The 22091-nt window shown below is 40.4% G+C and overlaps 1 protein-coding gene, 1 long non-coding RNA gene and 1 pseudogene across 2 annotated transcripts; all 3 read right to left on the minus strand.

Moving 5' to 3' along the window:
• Positions 1 to 1852: 1852 nt before the first annotated feature.
• Positions 1853 to 2938, minus strand: LOC133737089 (endo-1,4-beta-xylanase 5-like; annotated as a pseudogene).
• Positions 2939 to 12781: 9843 nt separating this feature from the next.
• On the minus strand, positions 12782 to 16936 carry LOC133740978 (endo-1,4-beta-xylanase 5-like). Its single transcript, XM_062168911.1, has 7 exons — positions 16818 to 16936; positions 16634 to 16680; positions 16337 to 16556; positions 16088 to 16254; positions 15885 to 15983; positions 14971 to 15762; positions 12782 to 13211 (listed from the first exon to the last, which is right to left on the minus strand). The coding sequence occupies exons 1-7, from the start codon at positions 16873 to 16875 to the stop codon at positions 12870 to 12872; spliced, it is 1725 nt and encodes a 574-aa protein (XP_062024895.1). The 5' UTR covers positions 16876 to 16936; the 3' UTR covers positions 12782 to 12869.
• A 554-nt stretch (positions 16937 to 17490) lies between these two features.
• LOC133741067 (uncharacterized) lies at positions 17491 to 20457 on the minus strand. The gene is made up of 3 exons (XR_009861595.1): positions 19541 to 20457; positions 18790 to 18865; positions 17491 to 17740 (listed from the first exon to the last, which is right to left on the minus strand). It is a non-coding gene; the product is annotated as an uncharacterized LOC133741067 (long non-coding RNA).
• Between the last annotated feature and the right edge of the window lie 1634 nt (positions 20458 to 22091).

The raw sequence follows: 22091 nt of genomic DNA on the forward strand, positions 1-22091 counted from the left end.
CACATTGACTAACGGTGGATGTAACGGCATGTACATATTTTCGGTCGAGATTACAAGTTCATGTACCATTTTGATTTATTTGAAAGAACATGTACCGAACTTCGGAGTCACCCATTTGTCGTGTACTGTTGTTAAAAAATTTTCTTTAATAAATTACCCTTGCTCCGTCGGGGTTTAAGCAAAAAAAAATTCCATACTCAATGTGGTGCTTTGCTAATTAATATACTTAAATACCAAATTAGGAAAGCCTCGAGTGAATAATTTTGCACGGTAATTATACCCAAGTAACCTAGTTGAAGTTACATAGTTTTGGAATCATGACACATTCAAGTAATATGGCCGAGAACAATATAGATTAATACATATACTTATTAGTAGGGCTAGTTTGGAATTGCTGTGACTTTAAAAAAAAAATGTTACTGTTGTGTTATGAGAATAATCAGCTGTGAATTAAAACAGTTTCGTATTTTTAAATAATACTTTTAAAAGTACTGTCAGTACGTAAAATAACTTTTTAGTGTTTGGTAAATTCTAAGTAAAAGTGTTGTAGATATATTTATTGACCACAAAGAACATGATTTAAAAAAAAATTATTTCACTCCATGATTTAAATGGAGTAGCCAGTAGAGCAGTCTTTGCTAATTGGTGCCTGTTAATTCTCTTTAAAGACTCCTGATATTATTTCGGGACGTTCTCTCAATGCTTTTTGTATTTTGGAGTTACTGCTCTATGTCCCCCCCTTGTATTCGACAGTTTCATTAATTCAGGCCTAAGAGCAGCCACACTAGCCCTTCTTCAATAAAAAAAGGAACATGATTTAAAAAAAAAAATTATTTCACTCCTTAACAAATCGATCATGTCCATTTTTTTTTCTCCTTAACTGAATTTTTTTTACCAATTTACCCCTTATATATTAAAATACTTTAAATAAGAAATAATCAATAATGATAATAAAGCTAATTAACAAAATAAAAAATAAAATTAAATGTAGTGGAAATAGGATGGGTGGAAACTCCAACAATATTTTTAACTACCTCCTCACACACTCGAGAAAAAAAAAAATAACATTTCTGCATACAGTGTGTGTACATAGGCCAATGGTAGTGTGTGTGTATTAGTGTATATATTACATCTTCTGGACACCACTAATTGAAGAATAGCGTATTCCACCATGTTTAGGCAATTTTGTTTAAATAAGGGGTATACATAAGTGCAATACATCATTTCTCAAAGTAGCCTCTACACTAGCTTTCTTTTTACACAAGAAAGGAATGCTTCACAATTGTTGTCACGTGAGTGATCGATGACATAAAGTTGGGGATAGTGCACGCTTCATGAAGCATCAAGCCATCAACGAACGAATTTGTGTGAACCACTCATAAGTATCCCATTCTACCAATTTGTCAATACCTTCACCACTTAATTAATTAAGAGATTATGAAATAGAATATTTTATTCAAAATATTGCCAACCACTCGATCAACTTATAACTACCTTCACAATCTCATTACCATCAAGATGGCGATATACTTTCTATCTAACCATAATTCAATGACTTTATGAATTCATTGCAAGAAATATATTATACAACCTATGGGAGGGAAAATTTACATTCTTCCCCTATGAGTTAATTCTAAATCTGATCATATACGGAGTTGGAGCAACAATGATTCTTGAAACAATCATAAAAGCCTGTTCATTTTTCTTAGATAGATTGATCGTAAATTCATTCTTTCCATTTGATGACTGGTGATGAAAGAAATATTCACTCAACTCGATAAATGTATAACCAAGCAAGCAATGAATAGGAAATGTGAAAAGGAAAATGTTGGAGGGGAAGGTTGCCAGCGGCCTAGCATTCCTCATTGAGTATTCTCACACAGAGTTTAAGCTGCAATGGTTCCTGGGACTCAGATTTTGGTGCCACATTGAATCTGTGAACCAAGGAGGAATTTGTGACAGAGGGGTGAGTAATGTTAACTTCATAATCCCCGTGGAAGAGGGAGGCCTCAAAGAAACCATTAGCGTCTGTTGTGGTAGAAGTCGAATCGAAAGCCCACAAACCCCATTCATGTAGTAACTTGTCCACAACATTACCAGTGACCAAGTTATTGAAATTGTTATCCGTTAAGCACATTCTGTAACATCCTTGAGGTTGCCATGCAGACCAAATCACAATTCCTTAAATTTGTGGGTGAGAATGTACCTCCCTTAGAATCTGCTCCAAGTACCATGCCTGCCCATATGAAATTCGACACAGATTAGTTAAGTTAAAGAAACTACCTACAAAAACCGAATTGTATTACTCAATTACTTTTACCTGATTAGGACCACTTTGCACATCCAATTCTGTAATCCAAATGGGCACTTTCGCAGTGGCAAGATAATCAATACTCAATAGAAGCCCTTATGTAAGGAATGTTGGGAGTAACAAAATGTGACTCAAGTCCAATCCCGAATCGGCCTCTGAAATTATCCTCGACCCTTTTAATCCCTCTGAGCCTGTTAATGTACGCTTTTGGCGAGGATTTCCAATCTCTGCTATCCTCAATGGTATTGAAATCATTCAAGAATAAAGGGGTTGCTCCATCAGCTTTAAGAGCCCAATTATACATAATGCCTGAAGCTGCTGCACCAATCCTACTTTCAAAGAAATCAAAATGCAAATTTTCGTTAACAACATCCCAGGCAATGAGTTTGCCCTTGTATCTCTTCACAATATTATGTGCTCTCCAATATGCGTCCATGGTGAGTTGTTTCGTAGGGAGTGATTTGACCCAGCCTTGTTGATACTGTGGATCATCCCAGAAAATATTGTGACCTCTTACTGCAATGTTGTGCTGCTTTTGCTTTTGCAAAGCATGGCATCAGGGACCGAGTAGTCCTGATGTCCCTCGGAAGTTTCTGTGCTATACCATTTCATTTCGTTTTCGAATGTTGTCACTCTGAATCTTGATGTGAACCAATTTTGGTACGCAGTGTTGGAGAGAATGTGATTGTTCATAGCACACCCAAATGGGAAACCTCCTGCCTTTTGTTTGATAGAGATTGTAGCATTTGGTAGAGGGGTTCCTTGCGTATCAACTGCTTGGAATTTCACCTTGCTCTTACGAATCTACACAAAATTTTGTTCATTTTTATTATGTATGTTCTCTCTTCCTTTTTTTGTATCAATTTAGAAAACGATATTGTCCACTAGACCGGGAAATGTACGCTATATATCAAAATGAGTGCAGAAAGACAATTATGAAAGTGCAAATTATGACATTTACTTGAGAACACTTGCCTACATCATACGGGAATGACCGGTGGTGGACATGAATTCCCCACTCTCCTCCCTAAAACCTAAACCAGTTACGGGTCCATCATCATGAATGACCTCCATGAGCCGAAAGGGCCCAACCCCTAACCACCTATAACGCCCAACCTCTCAGGCTACAAGGAATCCCGAGTATCTTGATACCACCTCATGGACAATTGCCAGAAAAACCAACGCCCTCTTCCACACCGTGTCCCACAGATACCAGACCACGTGCAATGATCGCTCGTCAACACACTGACCATAAGATAACACCGAAAGTAAACCAATTCGTCCCCAGGAATGACACCACATCCATGACACCTCAAATTGACCCAACCCTAGCTCAACGGAGTAGGGACATACTAATGACCAAGAAAACCTAACCAAAACCCTAACCAAAAACATAACTTTAAACAAAAACAAAAATAAAATATAGCTGCCACAATCCTCATCCTTTTCCCCAGGAGCCTCGCTGGCAGACCACCACCACCACAATGTTACCCCTTCGAGCTCACCTCGGCGGAGAAACCCAAAACACGCAACAAGCCAGAACACTGTGCCTTGCCGCCTAGAAGAGAGAAAACTCCAAGAGTCTGCGTCCTTCAATTTAAGAACCCGAGACCACCACTGCAATCTCCGCCTAGCATCCCACCGCAGAGAAGCACCCAGCGCCGTACGATCCATGGAGTGCCGCCGCCATGATCAGGCCACTGGCCGCCTGCGCCGCCGTCGTTCGCCCATTGCCCATCATCCACCCCAGCGTTGCTGCCTGGGAAGAGAGAAGAGTTGTCCACAGCCTAGATCGTCTGACAAAAAGCAAGAAAGAGAGGCCAGAGACCCCAATAACCCATCCGGCAGCACTCGCCGCTCGTCGATGCAGCAGGGAACCACAATCGAAGCCGGGGCGAAGCCGGATAGGCTGCGACCTTTCCCCTGAGATTTCCAACCCTAGAATTCTTTGCTGGTTTCTCAGAGCAATTTTTCTTGATGCGTCTAATGGACGTCAATCTCAAATTACGACCTGAAGGAGTTTACATATTCGAAAGTAATTAATAATACTCATGTAGTCAGCATACAAGCCGAGTACTCCTAGACTCCTAGTCTCCCACGATTTCTGTACATAGTCAATCTTTCACCTAAGAACCCAAACTCAGAGTTTTTTCTCTACCATTCAAGTGCTCGTCCGGCAGCCCTCCTTGGTGGCGTGAGCCTTGAGCCTTGTCGGCGCGACGTGGACCTCCAGCCTCGTCAATAAAATGAGGACCTCGAGCCTCGTTGGGACGATAGGACTCTTGTGCTTTGTTGACGGGATGCAAGCATCGCCGAACGAGAGCTTAGTCTAGTCTGTGCGCTGGAGGTGAAGGGAACCAGTCAGATCTCCTTCTCGTCGAAGATTGGAGGCAATACGACACGTCATGGAGAAGCCCAATCGATGATGGTGCGGATTCTTCTGCTGGAGATGGCAGGACATCGCGGCTCAGCTACTGCTTCATCTTGGCGGTGTTTCGTCTGGTCGTTAATGATGGCAGGAGGGTTAGTGGCTGGCAGCTCGGGTACGGGAAGGTTGACGGGTGTCGTTGGTAGGCTGCTTGACGGTGGCACTGGTTTTTCTGGCGAGAGGAAGGAGGCTGGGCTTCCTTGCTCATCACACACGGGCTCGATTCATTGGGCTAGTGTTTTGCCTAGGCCTTATTACTATTTTTTCAGTTTGTCTATATCTCAATAATTCTCTTTGTTTAGGCAACTCATTTCCTATTGTTTTTAGGGCAACTATGAATTTTTACCTTTATGTTTGCTTATTACTATGTTATTCCATAGTCTGTAGGCTTGCTTAAATAAGTGAGCATGGGTATCGTCAAATGATCGGACCTAATCTTTGTATCGTTGTGGTTTACCATAAACTCTTTATCTACCCATAGATGGTAGAATGAGGATATGTAATGGTCATTTCTGGCCTGAGTATTAATATATCAACATGATATTATTTTTAAAAAAAAATACAAGCCGAATAAATAAACAATAGCTAAAAACTGGTCACTCTTGGGATATAAAATAAACTGTCTAACAGTAAAACGACATTTATATACCAAAAGAAATATGTTTGTTATATTTATTGTCAGACAATAAAAAAACCTGCACTTACAAAAGGACATTTTAGAAAATTAGACCTAATCAACAATTTGTTAATGAAGGGAGAAAGTATATGCACCACTATTCTTGAGAACAATCCATCTAATTTGTGTTTTTTTTTTTATCCAAGTCTCCATCACTTGCCAATGCATTTCTCATTCTAATAACTAGTACCATTTGTTTATGTCTAAAATTTTTAAGGGGGTGTATTCAATTAGGAGTCTATTAGATTTTTGTATTTTAAAAGTCCTTTAACATCTTGTGGTATTCAATTCAGATTTTAAAAAATCCTTAAAAATCTCGTGGTATTCAATTAAGATTTTTAAAAGTCCTTACAAATCAGTCCTTACAAATCTGGTGATATTCAAAAGCCCATTGTTTTTGAAGGATTTTATTAGATTATTAGATGCTTTTTTTTTTTGAGAGAAAAGACGACATACTATATTAAATGCAAACTAAGAAGTACATGGAGCGATGCAAAAGCATCGAAAGAAAATAAAAAAGCATAACAAGATGCACAAACACATCTAAAATGAAGAAAAACAATAAAGGATAACAAGATGCACAGACGCATCTAGAATGAAAGGTAACCAGGATGTGACTTGATGCCGAACGACATCGCTGCACTGCATATGTCACGAGAGCAGTGTAAATGTAACAGTAACCGTAACCGTAACCGAAACCGGTGATATGATCACCTAAGAGAGGTGATTTGCTCACCAGGAGTTCGAAAGTAACCGAGGGTGTCAGAAACTCGAAAATTAGCAATCGAACTCCTAAGAACCAGAACCAATACCAAATCAATATGAGTAGTTGTCTTGGATCCAAGATCCGGATTTGTGTGCCACCCGGGTCCTAAATACGGATCCAAATTCACCCCGAAACAGAGTTCGAAGCGGATGCCTCAGAATCAACAAAAGCCCAATCCCAATCAGAGCTGCTCTGGGCACCCAACCTATTGGACACCCAAGAATAGGCCCAGTTGAGACTACTCTGGACACCCAGGCGACTGGGCATCCCGCCGGAACGGACTGCCACGCTGCCATCTCCTCTGGAAGCAAAACGTCGCGCCGCCTTCGCCTGAGAGAAGAAAGCAAACCAGAGGGAGAAACCCAGCAACGGTGGACTCCACCGGCGCTACCCGGACCTTGCTGCCAGACCACCAGAAGACGAGGATTGACCACCACCAGAAGAAGGAGAGGCCTGCCAACCCAGCATGATAGAAGCCATCTGTAGAAAACCACCAGCCCAGACCGACCTAGTAAACCAGATCGGACCCAGCCAGCAATCACCTCCGGACGCCTTCAACCTCCCAAATCAGATTGCATCCCAACCTCCTCTGTCACCGGCAACCACCGCCAAGCCTGCCCGGCCACCATCGCAGCAACATCTCATCCCCTGCGAAAAAGAATAAACAGATCCAGGATCCCAAATTCGAATTGCCGCACACAAATCGGTTCTGGAGAAAGCTCTCCTCCGGAAAATATCTCTCAACCAATCGGACTCCAGAACAGACTACCTGTTAGCACCACAAAAGTCCGAGAAGCAATCCAAAAAACGGATACCACAACCCACCGGTTGAACAGAGGGGAAGCACGACCTTGAGGAGGGCGATAGACAGGCTTCACGAGGAGAAGGAGACTCATCGGAGGCCAAGGATCGCGACGAGCAAAACCCTAAAGCTAAGGTTTGCCGCCGCCAGAGAGAGAGGGGTAAAGCTCTCATTTTTTTATTAGTGGTGTTTTGAATTGTCAATCTTGAAATAGCTTATCAGAATCAAGTTTTAATTTCACTTCATCAAGGCAGGCTTTAAGATGTTGAAGTTCTTCCATGTCTAGATTATTAGATGCTTAATTGTGTAGGATTCTAGAATAGTTTGGTATAAATAGCAGACTATCAGAAATCCAATCTCTAGACGTGAGATTTTGATGTATTTTTTTCTTTCTTTCTGAAAACACCTCAAAACAGTAGTAGAGAACGAACTGACCTCCATTTCTGACCTCAAACTGACCTCTTTAATTAAGAATTCTGTCAGCTGTGAAGTCGGAAAGCTCAATCAACCGTCGTCCTCTGCAGATTATCGCCATAATAAAGAAGCTCGATCTCCACTCGAGGTTTTATTTTCATTGATTATATTAATTTCTAATTTTATAATTACGTGCTGCAGCTTGAGATTCTAGGTTTTATTGTAATCAAATTGACGATTGATTCAAAATTGAAGGCTTATTATCTCCCATGGAAATTAGTGTGCGATTTCCATATTTAAATTATTAGGAACAATTGGAGAATCAGACGAGGAAAATGAAGAAGAGAACGAGGTACGCTTGGGGAGTGTCATCTTACTAGCGTCTTTAATCTTGGTCAAAAAAAAAAAAAAATTCATAGCCTGTTTAATCCTTCATTTATTGATTATTTTTATGGTCTATTATAAGAGAAATTTTAAATACACCCCCTCAATTCCTGATATTTTTTTGTCTCATTTTTTCATCAAACTTCAATCTATGCCCCTCCTCATTAAATAAATAAATGAGAAAAACTTAAGAAAAAAAATAGGTCGACTATGTATCATAAATTTTTATTTAATACATTCTTTTTTGTTTTATTGTGGAATTAATTTTGGCATATATCAATATGGCAATTACTAATTACCCATCTTTCTCACATAAATGAGGTTGATATATCGCTATAAAATTGAATAACTTTTTTTTTTGAGAATGACTAAAGTTTTATTCAAATAAGATAAAGATTACACCATATGGGAAAAATCGGTGGAGGAAAATTCCCCACTCTCTTCCCTACTAGAACGAGTTACGGGTCTATCATCACCGATGACATCCATGAGCCAAGAGGGCCCAATCCCGAACCAACTATGACGCCCATTTAACCGGGCTACAAACTGAGCAACACCATGAGCAGCACCATTTGCCACCCTAGAAACATGATGAACACTTCGAATACCGACATACCCCAGTAAGAATTTAATCTTCCCTACTAACACTCCTTCCCCTGCCAGACAATCCTCCTCCCTGTTTATCGAATTAACAGCCTCCAAACAATCGGTTTCCACCCTCTCAGGCCGCCAACCATGCTCTATCATCATCTCAAGCCCCAGGATCACTGCCTGCAACTCAGCAGCACAAAGCTTAAGGCGGCTTTGGAGCCGCTCACCCACCGCAAGTAGCAGTTCACCATCACTTCCCCTTATAACACAACCTATGCCCACCTGATTTCCATTATCAAGGACAGATGCATCACAATTAAGTTTCATCATACCTTGAGATGGAGGAGACCACCTAGCCTGAACAATGGGATTAGACATTGTACCACACCTACCTACCTGCTCTCGTACTTGCACCGCAAGCAAGTTATTCCAAATAGAATAACATTGCTCATAAATGATCACTGCAGGTCTAGGTTGACCCCCATGCACTATCACGTTCCTTTCTTTCCAATTATTCCACATCATAATAACCAAAAGTTTAACTTCATCCACTGTCAGAACTTGAATAGCATAATCAAGATAGGAGGAAAAGTCAGTCCACATACCCGGTTCCAATTTCGAATAAAATCTCGCCCTTTCCAACACCGCAACACTAAAAGAACACTCCCATGTTACGTGCAAAGGCGTTTCATTAGCTAATTGACACCTCGGACACAGTGAACTGTTCGAAATACTTCTCTGGTAAAGTGACCACATACACGGCATAAAACCAGTCGAACATCTCCATAGAAAATGACTCATCTTAGGAGGGATTTTGAGTTTCCAAAGATGTTTCCAATGATCCGAAACCACCGGTACTGGTTGCTGTCCATTCCTTTCCAATCTAGATTCTTTCATTGCCAACCAGTACGCACTCTTCACTGAAAACTTCCCATGCTTGTTTTGATTCCAAATCATTCTATCCTGACCAGTAAATCGAGTGAGAGGTATTTCAAGAATAGCTTCCACCTCCTGACATGTACCAATCTGCTCCAAGCGTTGTACCTCCCAACCACCCTCCTCCGAGATCAGCTCCGCAACTCGCATATTTAAATCCAATCCCGTTTTCCAGGTCACACCAAAACCTTGAATACTCGGAACCCAAGGATCCTGAAATACTCTGACACTACGACCATTACAGATTCTCCACCTTAACCCTTTAACAAGCAACTCCTTTCCCCATATAATAGCACGCCAAATATTAGACGGATTAGACCCCAATTCAGCCTCTAAAAACAAGCTTCGAGGGAAATAGCGAGCCTTTAACATTTTTCCCACAAGAGAGTTCCCTTCACCAAGTAATCTCCACCCTAGTTTAGCAACCAGAGCCTTATTAAAATTCTGTAACTCCCTAAATCCCATGCCTCCCTCTTTCTTTGGTACGCACATTGCTTCCCATTTCCTCCAATGAATCCCCCTACCTCCAGACTTCCCCCACCAAAACCGTGCTAAGTGCTTATTAATATCTTCACAAACACCCACTGGCAACTGAAAAACACTCATGGTATAGGTCGGTATCGACTGGGCGACAGCTTTGATTAGGATTTCTTTGCCTCCTTTTGACAAAATTTTGCCTTCCCACCCTTGCACACGTTTCCAAACTCTATCTGCCAGACCCTTAAACATCTTCTTTTTGCTCCTTCCAGTAACCGTAGGCAGCCCTAGATATCGTTCATGACACGGTACAATCCTCATATCCAACACCTCACCACACATCTCTTTCACAGAGTTTGAAGTTCTAGGGCTGAAACTCATTGCAGACTTTTCATTACTAATTTTCTGACCAGAAGCAGCTTCATAAACAGCAAAAATCTCCTTCAATTTAAGACAATTCGGCATCGAGGCATCACAAAAAAGAAGACTATCATCCGCGAAAAATAGATGTGAGACCGAAGGAGCACCTCGTGCTATAGCCACCCCGTGCAAAAGTTTCTCCCTCTCAGCTTTTCTCAACAACGAAGAAAAACCTTCAGCCACCAAGAGAAACAAATAAGGAGAAATTGGATCCCCTTGACGGAGACCCCTTGTCGGAATAATTCTACCAAATGGGCACCCTTGAATTAACACTGAGTAAGTAACTCGTTTGGATGCAGGCCATGACCAATGATACAAATCTGTCCGGAAATCCCAACTTGATCAACATTCCCTTCAAAAAATCCCACTCCACCCTATCATACGCCTTGGCCATGTCAAGCTTCACCGCTACCTTCTGTCTACTCTTCTTTCCCCGTCTCTTCAAATTATGAATTGTTTCAAAAGCAGCAATAACATTGTCATGTATCAATCTCCCTGGGACAAATGCGCTCTGAAACTCCGATATTACTGATGATAGAACCTGCTTCAACCTATTTGCCAAAGTTTTCGAAATCAACTTATATAACACATTACACAAACTGATTGGTCGAAACTCTGTAACCTTCTTAGGATCATCAACCTTCGGGATCAAAGCAATTAAAGTGTGATTCAATCCATCAATCGTACCTTGACCATTAAGGAAACCCAAACATCTAGCCACAACATCATCCCCAACTGTAGACCAATACTTCTGATAAAAAATTGGAGGCATACCATCAGGCCCTGGGGCCTTCGTAGGTCCCATATCCTTCAAAGCACATTCAATCTCACTTCTAGTAAATGGTCTTGATAGACGATCAGCATGCTCCATAGAAATTCTTCCCTCTACAGCACCAAAAACCTCATCACCCAAGGACCTACTATCAGCAGTAAAAAGTTGACGAAAATACTGAACAAATACACATCCAACATCAACCTGCCCCATTCTCCACCTATTATCCTCCCCTAGAATACCCCTTATTTTGTTAATACTTCCACGCTGCCGAGCAAAACTATGAAAAAATTTAGTGTTGCGATCCCCATGCTTCAACCAGTTCACCCTTGACCGCTGACACCACATAACCTCTTCTCTTTCTAAAACTTTGTCCAGATTTAACTCCAGATCTCTCCTCTGCTGCAAGACCTCTTCTGAAGGGTATTGACGTTGGATTGCATCAATCTGCTCTCTCAATTCATTAACAGCCCGCCTAACACTCCCAAACTTTTCTTTTTCCCAACCCTTTAATTCTTTTGCAACCAAAGCCAATCTGTCCATAACGTTAAGATGAGAACCGCTTCGCCAATTCTGCTCAATAATTTGCCCACATTCCTCCTCTTTAGACCACATCTCCTCAAAAATGAAACGCCGAAATCTCCTAATAGAGCCATCACCCTCACTCGCTGGAGCTTCATTTTCAATGAGGATAGGACAGTGGTCCGAAGCCATCGTAACCAGATGATGGGCCAAGAAACCTCCCCATTTTTGAATCAATGCCAGATTCCCAAACCCACGATCAATCCGTTCTTTCACGTTGGCCTCCCCTTCACGACGATTATCCCAAGTAAACTCAAATCCTGTGAAAGCAAAATCATAAAGACCACACTCCGCAACTGCATTACGAAAATTATCAATCAACCTCTGTGATCGGATAGCATCACCCGTTTTTTCATGAATCGCTAAGATTTCGTTAAAATCACCGAAACACAGCCAAGGCCCCACCCAAGCTCGTGACAACTGTTTTAAAAGCTCCCACGACAGAAATCTTTGGCTTGCCACCGGCTCCCCATAGAAACCTGTCACCCTACATTCATACCCATCCTCCCAAGTAACTAAAACATCAATGTAGAAAAAGCATGACGAAAGAAAAGACACCTTAATATTATTCCTCCACATTAAACATAACCCCCCAGAGTAACCACCACCATCCTCAACCCTTGGAACACAAAGAACCTCCTCAAATCCCAACCTAGATTTCAATCTTCCCATTTGACACGCAGTCATCTTTGTCTCCAACAGAAAAACCAAATCTGGTTTATGAACAGAGAGAATGTCCTTCAGGTCTCTATACGTCTGGGATCCCCTCATCCCTCGGACGTTCCAGCTTAATATCCTCATTGCTCGTGGTGGGGCAGCCTCGCTGCTCCCACCACTTCAGGGACACTCGACGAAAGCATCACCTTCTTGACTTGTTTATACGTCCAACCAATCTGGTTGCTTGCTAATTCTGCATGTTGACTACAATTATTATATTTGTCATTGACGTTCACGTATGATTTTGAAGAGACGTCGATTGTATTATAAAGACGAGGAGAACATTTAACCTATAAGAAATTATTTAATTAATATTTTGATATATAAAACATTTAATTCTTATTTATTTTTGTGGACTCTTCTTTGTTTGTTTTTATTTATTTATTTATTAATGAGGAGGGGTATAGATGGAAGTTTGATAACAAAAAAATATAGGGGGTGTGCAATATTAAGTAATTGGGGGATAATCTCCTATTATAAATGTGCGTAGTTCTTTCTTTTCCTATGCGTTATAGTGTTTGTTTTTCTTTTCGAACATCATAATTTCTAGTTACAGATATGCACAAAACACCCAACAGAATAAGATCGATATCTCATACAGAAAATTGGAGAGACATAGTAATTGATGCCACATTGAATTTGTGAACCATGGATGAATGCGTCGCTGAAGAATGACTGATCTTCATGTCATAATCTCCATGGGGAAGAGAGGCCTCGAAGAAACCATTGGCATCTGCTGTGAAAGAAGCCGAGCTCCTATAACCCCATTCCTGCAGTAACTTGTCCACAACGTCACCAGTTGGCAAGTTGTTGAAGTTTTCATCTGTCAAACACATTCTGTAACATCCTTTCGGTCCCCGTCCAGCCCACATAATGATTCCTTGAATATGAGGGTGAGAATGCAACTCTCTTAGAACCTGCTCCAAGTAAAATGGCTGCCCATGTAAACAGAAGGTAAAATTCTTTAGTGATATTCTGCAGTGAATTAGAATTCTTATTGAGAGCACAAACTGGAGCATTCCATAATAGAGTTTGTCTATGGTACACGAAGCAGAATAGTTTGATTCAAAGGTAGCTAGGTAGACATGCTTTATGCAGTCATAAATTAGTTTGAGACTATTCTACATGTGAATCTAACCTATCTCAGTATCGAACTAAGTCTACTTAATGTATCGGTAATTTATCATAAAACTTCCCTTCATTATACTCTTTTACAAAGATGAGGTATGGCGGGTGTGTCACAATATCCTCCCATCTTTGGAGAGATTAATCTCAAAGAGAGTTGTGTTGGATTCCATGACTTGTCCGTTGTGTATGCAGGAGTTGGAAACAACACTGCATTTGTGTCGTGACTGTCAGTTCACTAGACAAGTGCTGCAAACACATGGGGTGTTGTCACAGGTTTGTTATAATCCTCATTTTGCTCATTTGGGTATGTTGGAATGGATTAGTTCTTGTGCCAGAGACTTATCTCTACAGTTACTTGGTGAGTTGGTATACCTTCTTTGGGGGGTGTGGAAAGAACGAAATAATCGAATTTGGGAAAACAAAGTTGGTACGGCTGTTGATGTAGTTATCGTGTCTATGTCAAGGCTGCATGAATTTCGTTTTCTGCAAGGGAAGATTGGGAATAGTGGAGCTGGTACTATTAGAATGACTCGGTGGGTTGCTCCCTCTGTGGGCTGTTTTAAAGTCAATGTAGATGGTTCTTTCTTTCAAGCATCTAAAAAAGGGAGCACTGGTTTTGTTGTCAGGGATTGGCAGGGCTCATTTATAGCAGGAGGAGGTAAATCTCTTTCGGGTTTACTATCACCTGAACATGTGGAAGCTGTAGCCTGCAAACAGGCCATTGAGTTTGTAGTTACAAATCATTATTTGCCAGCTATTGTGGAGACTGATTCGCAATTGGTGTATCGACAATTGCTTAGCCGAGAGGGGAGTAACTTGTCCATCTTGGGACGTGTTTATGATGATATGGAGTACATTTTGGATGCTTATGCAAACCTGCGCGTAGTTCATACAAAGAGAAGTGCAAATAGGGTGGCACATCTGATGGCTGCTCATACTAGGACTCTCCCTGTGGAGACTTTTTATTTTTCTTCCCCTTCTTTTTTACAAGCTGCATTAGCAGCTGAAGTTGTGTAATTTTTAGACATCTTTATTCAATAAAACCTGACCTCATTTCCCTCAAAAAAAAAAAAGATGAGGTTAAGATACTTTTAACTTCAAGTTGCTGATTTAATAATTTTGTCTCTTCAAAACATTTCATTAAAACACATTGTCACGAAGTCATGAAAAAATGTCCAAAATGGAAAAAAAAAGTTAGCAAACATTGTTGATCATGATATGTCAAGATTCATTATTAGAAAGTGGTTCAGGTGTCATTGGGATTTTGATTCTGATCGAGCTATTCTAACACACTTTAAGTTCTCCTATGTTGATTCCTAATCACCCACGCAAATTGTGCTAATTCTTCAAGGAAGTGATTTTCACACTGTTCTTTTCTACACTTCAAACTTCATGCTTAATTTGTAAGTAACTATGTATCTTCATGCTCAAGCATAGAAATTGAGGGCGCAAGTGCTGAAAATAAGGGTTTGAAAACCACTTCCGGTGAAACGCTTATGATTTTCATACGTCAAATCATATCAAATACGAAAAAAAGAAAAGAAAGAGTTACTCTAGATCTAGTACCTGATCGAGATGGCTTGCCACGTCCAATTCAGTGATCCAAATGGGCACATTTGCAACACCAAGGGTATCGAGAGAAGCTCTTATGTAAGGAAGGTTTGGAGTACTACTATTGAAATGAGATTCAAGCCCAATCCCAAACCGTCCCCCACTGTTGCCTGGGAAGCTCTGAATCTCTCTGAGCTTTCGAAGGTACATAGCCGGCATGGATGCTCCATCTCTGCTCTCTTCAATGGTATTAAAATCATTCAGGAACAAGGGGGTTTCTCCATCAGCTTTAATAGCCCAGTTATAAAAAATTGTTGAAGCATTTGCACCCATCCTACTTTCAAAGAAATTCCAATGTAAATTTTCGTTAACAACATCCCAGGCAATGAGCTTGCTTTTATATCTCTGCATGATAGAATTTAGCCTCTTGTAAGTTGCATTAATAAGTTGATGTGTATCGAGTGATTTGACCCAACTGAGTTGGTATTGCGGATCATCCCAGAACACATTGTGGCCTCTGACTGCAATGTTGTTTTCTTCTGCAAACTGAAGCATGGCATCAGCTACTGAGTAGTCCTCACGTCCCTGGATACTCTCTGTACTGTACCATTTCATTTCATCCCCAAATGTTGTTACTGTGAACCTTGACGTGAACCAATTTTGGTGGGCAGGGTTGTTGAGGATGAGCTTGGTAATGGAACAACCAAAAGGGAAACTTGGAACGTTTTGTTGGATGGAGATAGTTGCATTTGGCAGAGGATTTCCTTCTGCATCAACTGCTTGTATGTGCACTTTGCTCTTACGATTCTGCCAAGCAAATAAATGAGGTTTACTTTAGAGTTCCCATATATGAACAATAAAGTATTATCACATAAATTGTGATCTAAGAAGTCGCATTAGTACAACTCATAAATCTCTAACTTAATTACCTTGGCAATGCTTCGATCTTGATGAGACTTCCATTCCTTTTCGGTGAATGCTTGCAACGAGATGCTGTCAACCCAGATCTCAACGGAGGTGTTCTTGCTCTTAATTAGTGTCCGACAAAGGAGATCATAACTAGCTAATCAGTAAATTAATAAGATCAAAATAGTTTTATTGTTATATACGTCGATGATAAATAAATAAGTACCTCAAAGTAGAGCTCCGCAGCGCCTGAAGCTTCAACTGTTAGACCACCCTTGAGCATGGACCAACAATTTGATTCTGCAATGATCTCACCAGCACGTTTGAATCCAGAAGCTGTCTTGAAAGTAGCTGCTACTGGAACGTCACTACCAGTACTCACTTTTATCCAAGCTGCATGCATCAATACAAAATTAGATCTATATATAAGTATATATGTTCTGTTATTTATTAGTTAAGAAAGGTAATTAGATACCAGAAAATGTGTAGAGCTTGTCACTTTGCAAGTAAACCTTTTGAGACATACTGTCATGAGGTTGCGTTCTACTATGAGCCACAAGGAATTTGTTGCCTTGTGATTCTATGTGTTGTAGTTTTGCATTGCCAAAAATAGACCATCCTTTCAACCCATCATTTAATTCCGGGTTTATGATGATCCCTCCACCATATTGGGGTTTCTGAGGATTGGCCAAACACTACAGAAAGGGAAAAGATGTGTTTGTAATTTGAAGAAAATTATGGTATTGCAGGATATTTGCGGTATGGCTGATACCTCAATACTTGCCGAGTAATCATATGGTAAGGCTGATACTTCAAACACTGCAAAATGATCATCAGTTAGAGAGTTTCAATTATCCAAAATGACTTCAATAAACACATGGAGATGTCCCAAAGAGAAATTGAAGTAATTGATGCAGTAACAGTGAGAGATTAATTATGAAACAAACAAAACAAACCTGCAAAAATAAATGTACATAACAGCATAAGCAGACTATATTTTCCCTCAAGCTTCATGATGAAGATATTGACAAACAACAAGGGGAGAAATAATTAGCTTGTACTAGAAGAAGAGCCACGGAGACAAGCTCTAGATAATGAAGTGTATTGTATTTATAAAGCGAACATGAGGATAGGCTGGATAGCTACATCAATGCGAGACATAACATTGAATTCTCAGCGTTAAACCCTTAAGTAATCCTCCAGATTTTGTGGACAAGTGGAGAATACGGCTTGGCCCAGAATTATCTGTAAAGAGTCACTAATTCCTTCTTCACCAGAGCTACCTCATTCGAAGAACAAAGAAGAATTTATATGTACAAATGTTGACGGGTCGGCACTAGGATGAGATATATCGAAATTTTTTGGTGTGTTATTAAGGGACAACGACACCTCCATTTTTTCTACTTTTTTTTTTTCCTGATCAAATTAACAATTCAGATACAACAACTAACCTATTATGAGTCGAACTCATGACATTCTACTTACAAATGAGAGACTTATGCTACTGGACCAAATAGTATTTGGCCATTTCTTTGACTTTTGTTTTTCTCTTTCTTTAAAGAAACGTCAAGCATTAATATATGCAATCCCCTTGTCACGCCCCGAATTTTGAATAATAAGTTCAAATCCGAAACATGAATTAATACAACTCACATAAATACAACCTGAATTTTTTTCTCAAAACAACCACACTTCACACCTCTCAATATTACAATAAATCAAATCCTCAAGTTAATTATTACAACACACTCTCACCAAATCAAATTCTAAGGCTCAATGAGCTTAACTCACCTCACTATTACAAATGCTGTAAAACTATAACAAATACTCTAACCCGCTCGATCACCGCCCTGATTCTCCTGACCTGCAGGATTACCCGCTACACCGTTTGAATAGTGTACCGGGATTGCAACAATACAAACCCGGTAAGCTTTTTGCAAAGCTCGTATGAGTAAACGAAAGGATTGCACGATTTAAAGTAACACAATCAACTCAAGCACATTTTAATTTTGTTTTGCATAAGAATTGAAGTGTACAACGTCACTTCAAGCATCAATCAACTCACATCTCATCATGACTACTCAAAAATAAACAACTTCTTACTCAATATATACTCACAGGCTTATGATTTATTTATATAAATCATCCCATGCAGTATATTATACTTACAGGCTTATGATTAATTATATTAATCACCCCATTCAGTATATCATACTTACAGGCTTATGATTAATTATATTAATCATCCCATTCAGTATGTGATGTCATACCCAAGGGCATATGATAACTCGTTTATCCCCCAAGCAGTATGATGGCAGACAGACTAGAGCTCTAACTGTATCGTAGTGTGTCACCTGGGCCAAGGTTCACACTTACGAATGACTGCATTTCTCAATTCACTCGACTCCTCATTTAACTCATCTCAACGACTCAACTATCGCACTATACTCAATTACTCTTTATCATCCTCAACTCAACATAAGATAAGCCTCAACTCACTTAACTCCTCATTTAATTCTCCTCAACGACTCAACTATCGCACTTTACTCAAATACTCTTTATCATAGACAACACAACATCTAAGATAAATCACATATTCCAAAGGGTAATGCTCAAAATATAACTCAGTAAATCACATCAATACTTCACTCGATGTCACACCATCCAATATATATTCCACGTAAATATATATATACGTAGTCACCCACACAAGAGTGACCACTAATACCAACTATAGTTCACATGCAATAAAATCTAGAAATTCATTTTTATAGTTTAAATACATTTTACTTACCTATGGACCGTAGTCGATCAAGTCCATATAATTTAAAACAAATATTTATTTTCATAAAACAATTTCCACAATTTCCCAATTAAATAAAATCACCGAATTTCGGTTCGTGAATGAACCATGTGCGATTTACTCACCTCGATATTCCCGCTGCGTCTTCAATTCAACACAATACACACCGAAATCGTTCACCCAAGGGAGACCGTCAATCACCTAATCACACATGACCTTAACTTAGCCAATAGCTCAAAAACATACTCAAACGACAATCCAGCGGTCGGATCGAAATTAAATGATGATCCAACGGTCGGATCCTCACGGATCGCCTTTAGGATCACCCCCCAAAAATCATCACGAAGATCCAACGGTCAGATCTTCCTGAATCGTCCTTACTAACATCTTCACAAATTTATACAAAAATCCGACGGACGGATTCTCACGAATCGCCTCCCTAATCACTGTTTTGCATTTATACGAAGATCCAACGGTCGGATCTTCGCCCATGACCACACAAAGCCACTGGGACAGTCATAAGATCATCGTATCAAAACTACAAGTCCATCTGACGGTCCTAACTTCACATATCACAAATCTAACGATCGAAATCGATCGAAACTTAAAAATTCATAACTTCATCATACGATATCCAAAAATTATGAATTATATATGCAAACGATCGTATCGACACGTAGAACACAAAAATGGACAGAAACTGTCCTTGGGGTGTCCGGAGGTCGCCGGAAACCACCATCACAGTGGCGGCACCGCCACCCATCCAAAGTCAAAATTAGACAAAACTCCCAACATCAAAGTCCTTCAACTCAACTCCAATTTCACTTTTCATAACTACACCAAAGTCAGATTATAAACCAAAAAGTAGAATTTTACCTCGCAAGTTTTGAAACCCGAAGAACCCTAGTTTCCCAATCTTCAAAATTCGATCACCCCGGATTAAATCGCTGCAAGCCTTCTTGGGGATAGCTTCTACTTCCTCTGGGCTAGAAAAGCCCTCAAAGAACTCGAGCTATAGTGGCCGGAGCTGGGAGAACCAAGGTGGCGAAGGAAGACGATTTCCAGCTCGGCTGTGCGGCTTCTCGGTCTTCTAGCGGCCACCACGATGGTTATCTCAAGTCGATGTCTTCTGGAAAGTTGTAGAAAACTTCACGGTGAGAAAAATTGCTTTTGGAATCAGGTCGATCGGAGGCCTGTAGAGGAAGATATGGCCAGACAAAGTAGAGCCCAGAAAAAGTGGGGAAGAGCGATTTCGTCTCCGACGAGGCTCTCTTCTCGACCTTGTAGAGCCTCATACAGCTCGTATTTCACTTCGATTTCTTCTACAAACTCGTAAAGGGGGTCGAGACCAGAAAAACCCACTTTGTTTCACATCAATCGGTGGCCGGATGAGGAAGAACGAAGGTGACGAAGGGAGGGGGTCGCGGCTGGGCTCGGGAGAGAAATGGGGAGAAATTTCTGGAGTTCCAGAAATTCTGTCCTCATTTGCAATATTCGGATTTTTTTTTCATATTTATAGAAAATCCCAATTTTCAAATATTCGTAACTTATTCATACGAACTCCGAATATTACGTTCCATATGTCCACGAACTCGTATCGACGCGCTCTACAACTTTCATGAAGGAAGTTTTCCCAATTTCCCAATGTATAAAAAGTCAACTCCTTTGACCCCCCTAAAACGTTCAGTTTTCAAAATAAAATCGTTCGAACTAATTCCACACTCCTCTAAGCTTCGTACTCGTGTCCACGACCACGAAATCATTTCCAAAACGTCATCGGAAATTAACTTGAATTTTTCGGGTATTACACCCCTACTCCATGTATTGCTTACAATCCCCTACTCCATGTATTGCTTACAATCCCCTACTCCATGTATTGCTTTGGCTGTATACCAAATATAGAAATGCCGTAATTAAGTACGTGAATGTCTTGCAAGAAATTTTATGCCCATATGCAGTCGAAGATACTTAAGAAAACAGATTGTACAAATGTAGCAGTACAAGTCGGCACACAAAAAATTCAATCATATAGCAAGATTTACACTACAATCCAACTATTCAAAAGCTTCTACTGGAATCTCAGTTATTAAGAAATTTCACTTCCACTTGATTCATGCTCAGTGCGACGCCTCTTAGTTGTCGTAACTTGTTCTGGATCAATGACTTCAAAGTTCAACACAGCCCCATGTTGGCCTTGGGCATACAAAAAGCAGACTCCACACCGTTTCACCTTAATTAGCTTGTGACTTGCTGAATAGCATCCACTAAGTTGTACAGTTCAGCCACATTATCATACCACACCAACACGTGATCTGAAATTCTGAATAGTCAGCCTCGAGGTAAACAGCGACAAGCGTGGCCCGTGGCCCACCATTGTACCGATACTGTCCCAACTTAACCACCCGATAGGTGTTGGGTTTTAATCACAAAAGGCCTCGGTACAATTGGGTGAGATCCACCCACTTGTAAGTTATATTTTATTTGTCACTTTTCCAATGTGGGATCTTTTCTCTCCAACACGCCCCCTCACGTGCAACCTAACTCTAGGTCTGCACGTGAAATTAATTAATCCAATTTCCACATTGGAAATTGGGACACAAGTCTCATATCGGAGACTTGGTCAATACAATCCAAGGTCCACATTGGACACTTGGTAATTTCGATGGCAATACAGGGAACCCCAATTTGGGCTCATGATACGTGTCTACGTGGAGACGCAATTGGAGAAGGACCCGCTCTGATACCATGTTAAACAGCGACAAGCGTGGCCCGTGGCCCACCATTGTACCGATACTGTCCCAACTTAACCACCCTTTAGGTGTTGGGTTTTAATCACAAAAGGCCTTGGTACAATTGGGTGAGATCCACCCACTTATAAGTTATATTTTATTTGTCACTTTTCCACGGGCCACGCTTGTCGCTGTTTAACATATTTGACTCGCTGAAGCCGGATTACTAAAAGAGCAGAGGAAGCCACTCCTTCAATCTAGCTGATAAAAGTGAGTGTGTGTGTGTGTGTGAGAGAGAGAGAGAGAGATGCTTTGCCATTAGCAAAATTTTGAGATGTGCATCATCCATTATGTTGCTCCTTGCAATTTCATCCAAATTTACGCAATCAAAGAATGTATCTTGAAAGTGACTCCACTAGTGTTCTTGCTTGCATTGTCTCTTCTTCATTTGTCCCTCCTTGGCCTCTACGGATTGCTTGGTTGACTTGTTTAGCGCTTATCCGCTCGTTGACCTTTCATTGCTCTCATGTGCTCCGCGAAGGGAATACTGTTGCTGATAGGTTGACAAACATGGATTTGGCATCCACTGCATTAGTTTGGTACGCAACCGCACCATCTACTCTATCTCGTTTCTTGCTTAGGGATGATATGGGCATTCCTTATTAGCGTAATATGCATGTTTCATAGAAAAATGTTTC

Source organism: Rosa rugosa, chromosome 3 (assembly GCF_958449725.1).
Source record: "Rosa rugosa chromosome 3, drRosRugo1.1, whole genome shotgun sequence".
Lineage (NCBI taxonomy): Eukaryota > Viridiplantae > Streptophyta > Magnoliopsida > Rosales > Rosaceae > Rosa > Rosa rugosa.

Excerpts from the sequence above, each read along its gene's own strand:
- LOC133740978 (XM_062168911.1), bottom strand. The coding sequence starts at position 16,875 with ATGAAGCTTGAGGGAAAATATAGTCTGCTTATGCTGTTATGTACATTT. Across the intron at positions 16,255-16,336 it reads CAAGCTCTACACATTTTCTG|CTTGGATAAAAGTGAGTACT; the intron begins GTATCTAATTAC and ends TGATGCATGCAG. Across the intron at positions 13,212-14,970 it reads TGGCAAGCCATCTCGATCAG|CCATTTTACTTGGAGCAGGT; the intron begins GTACTAGATCTA and ends TTACATGGGCAG.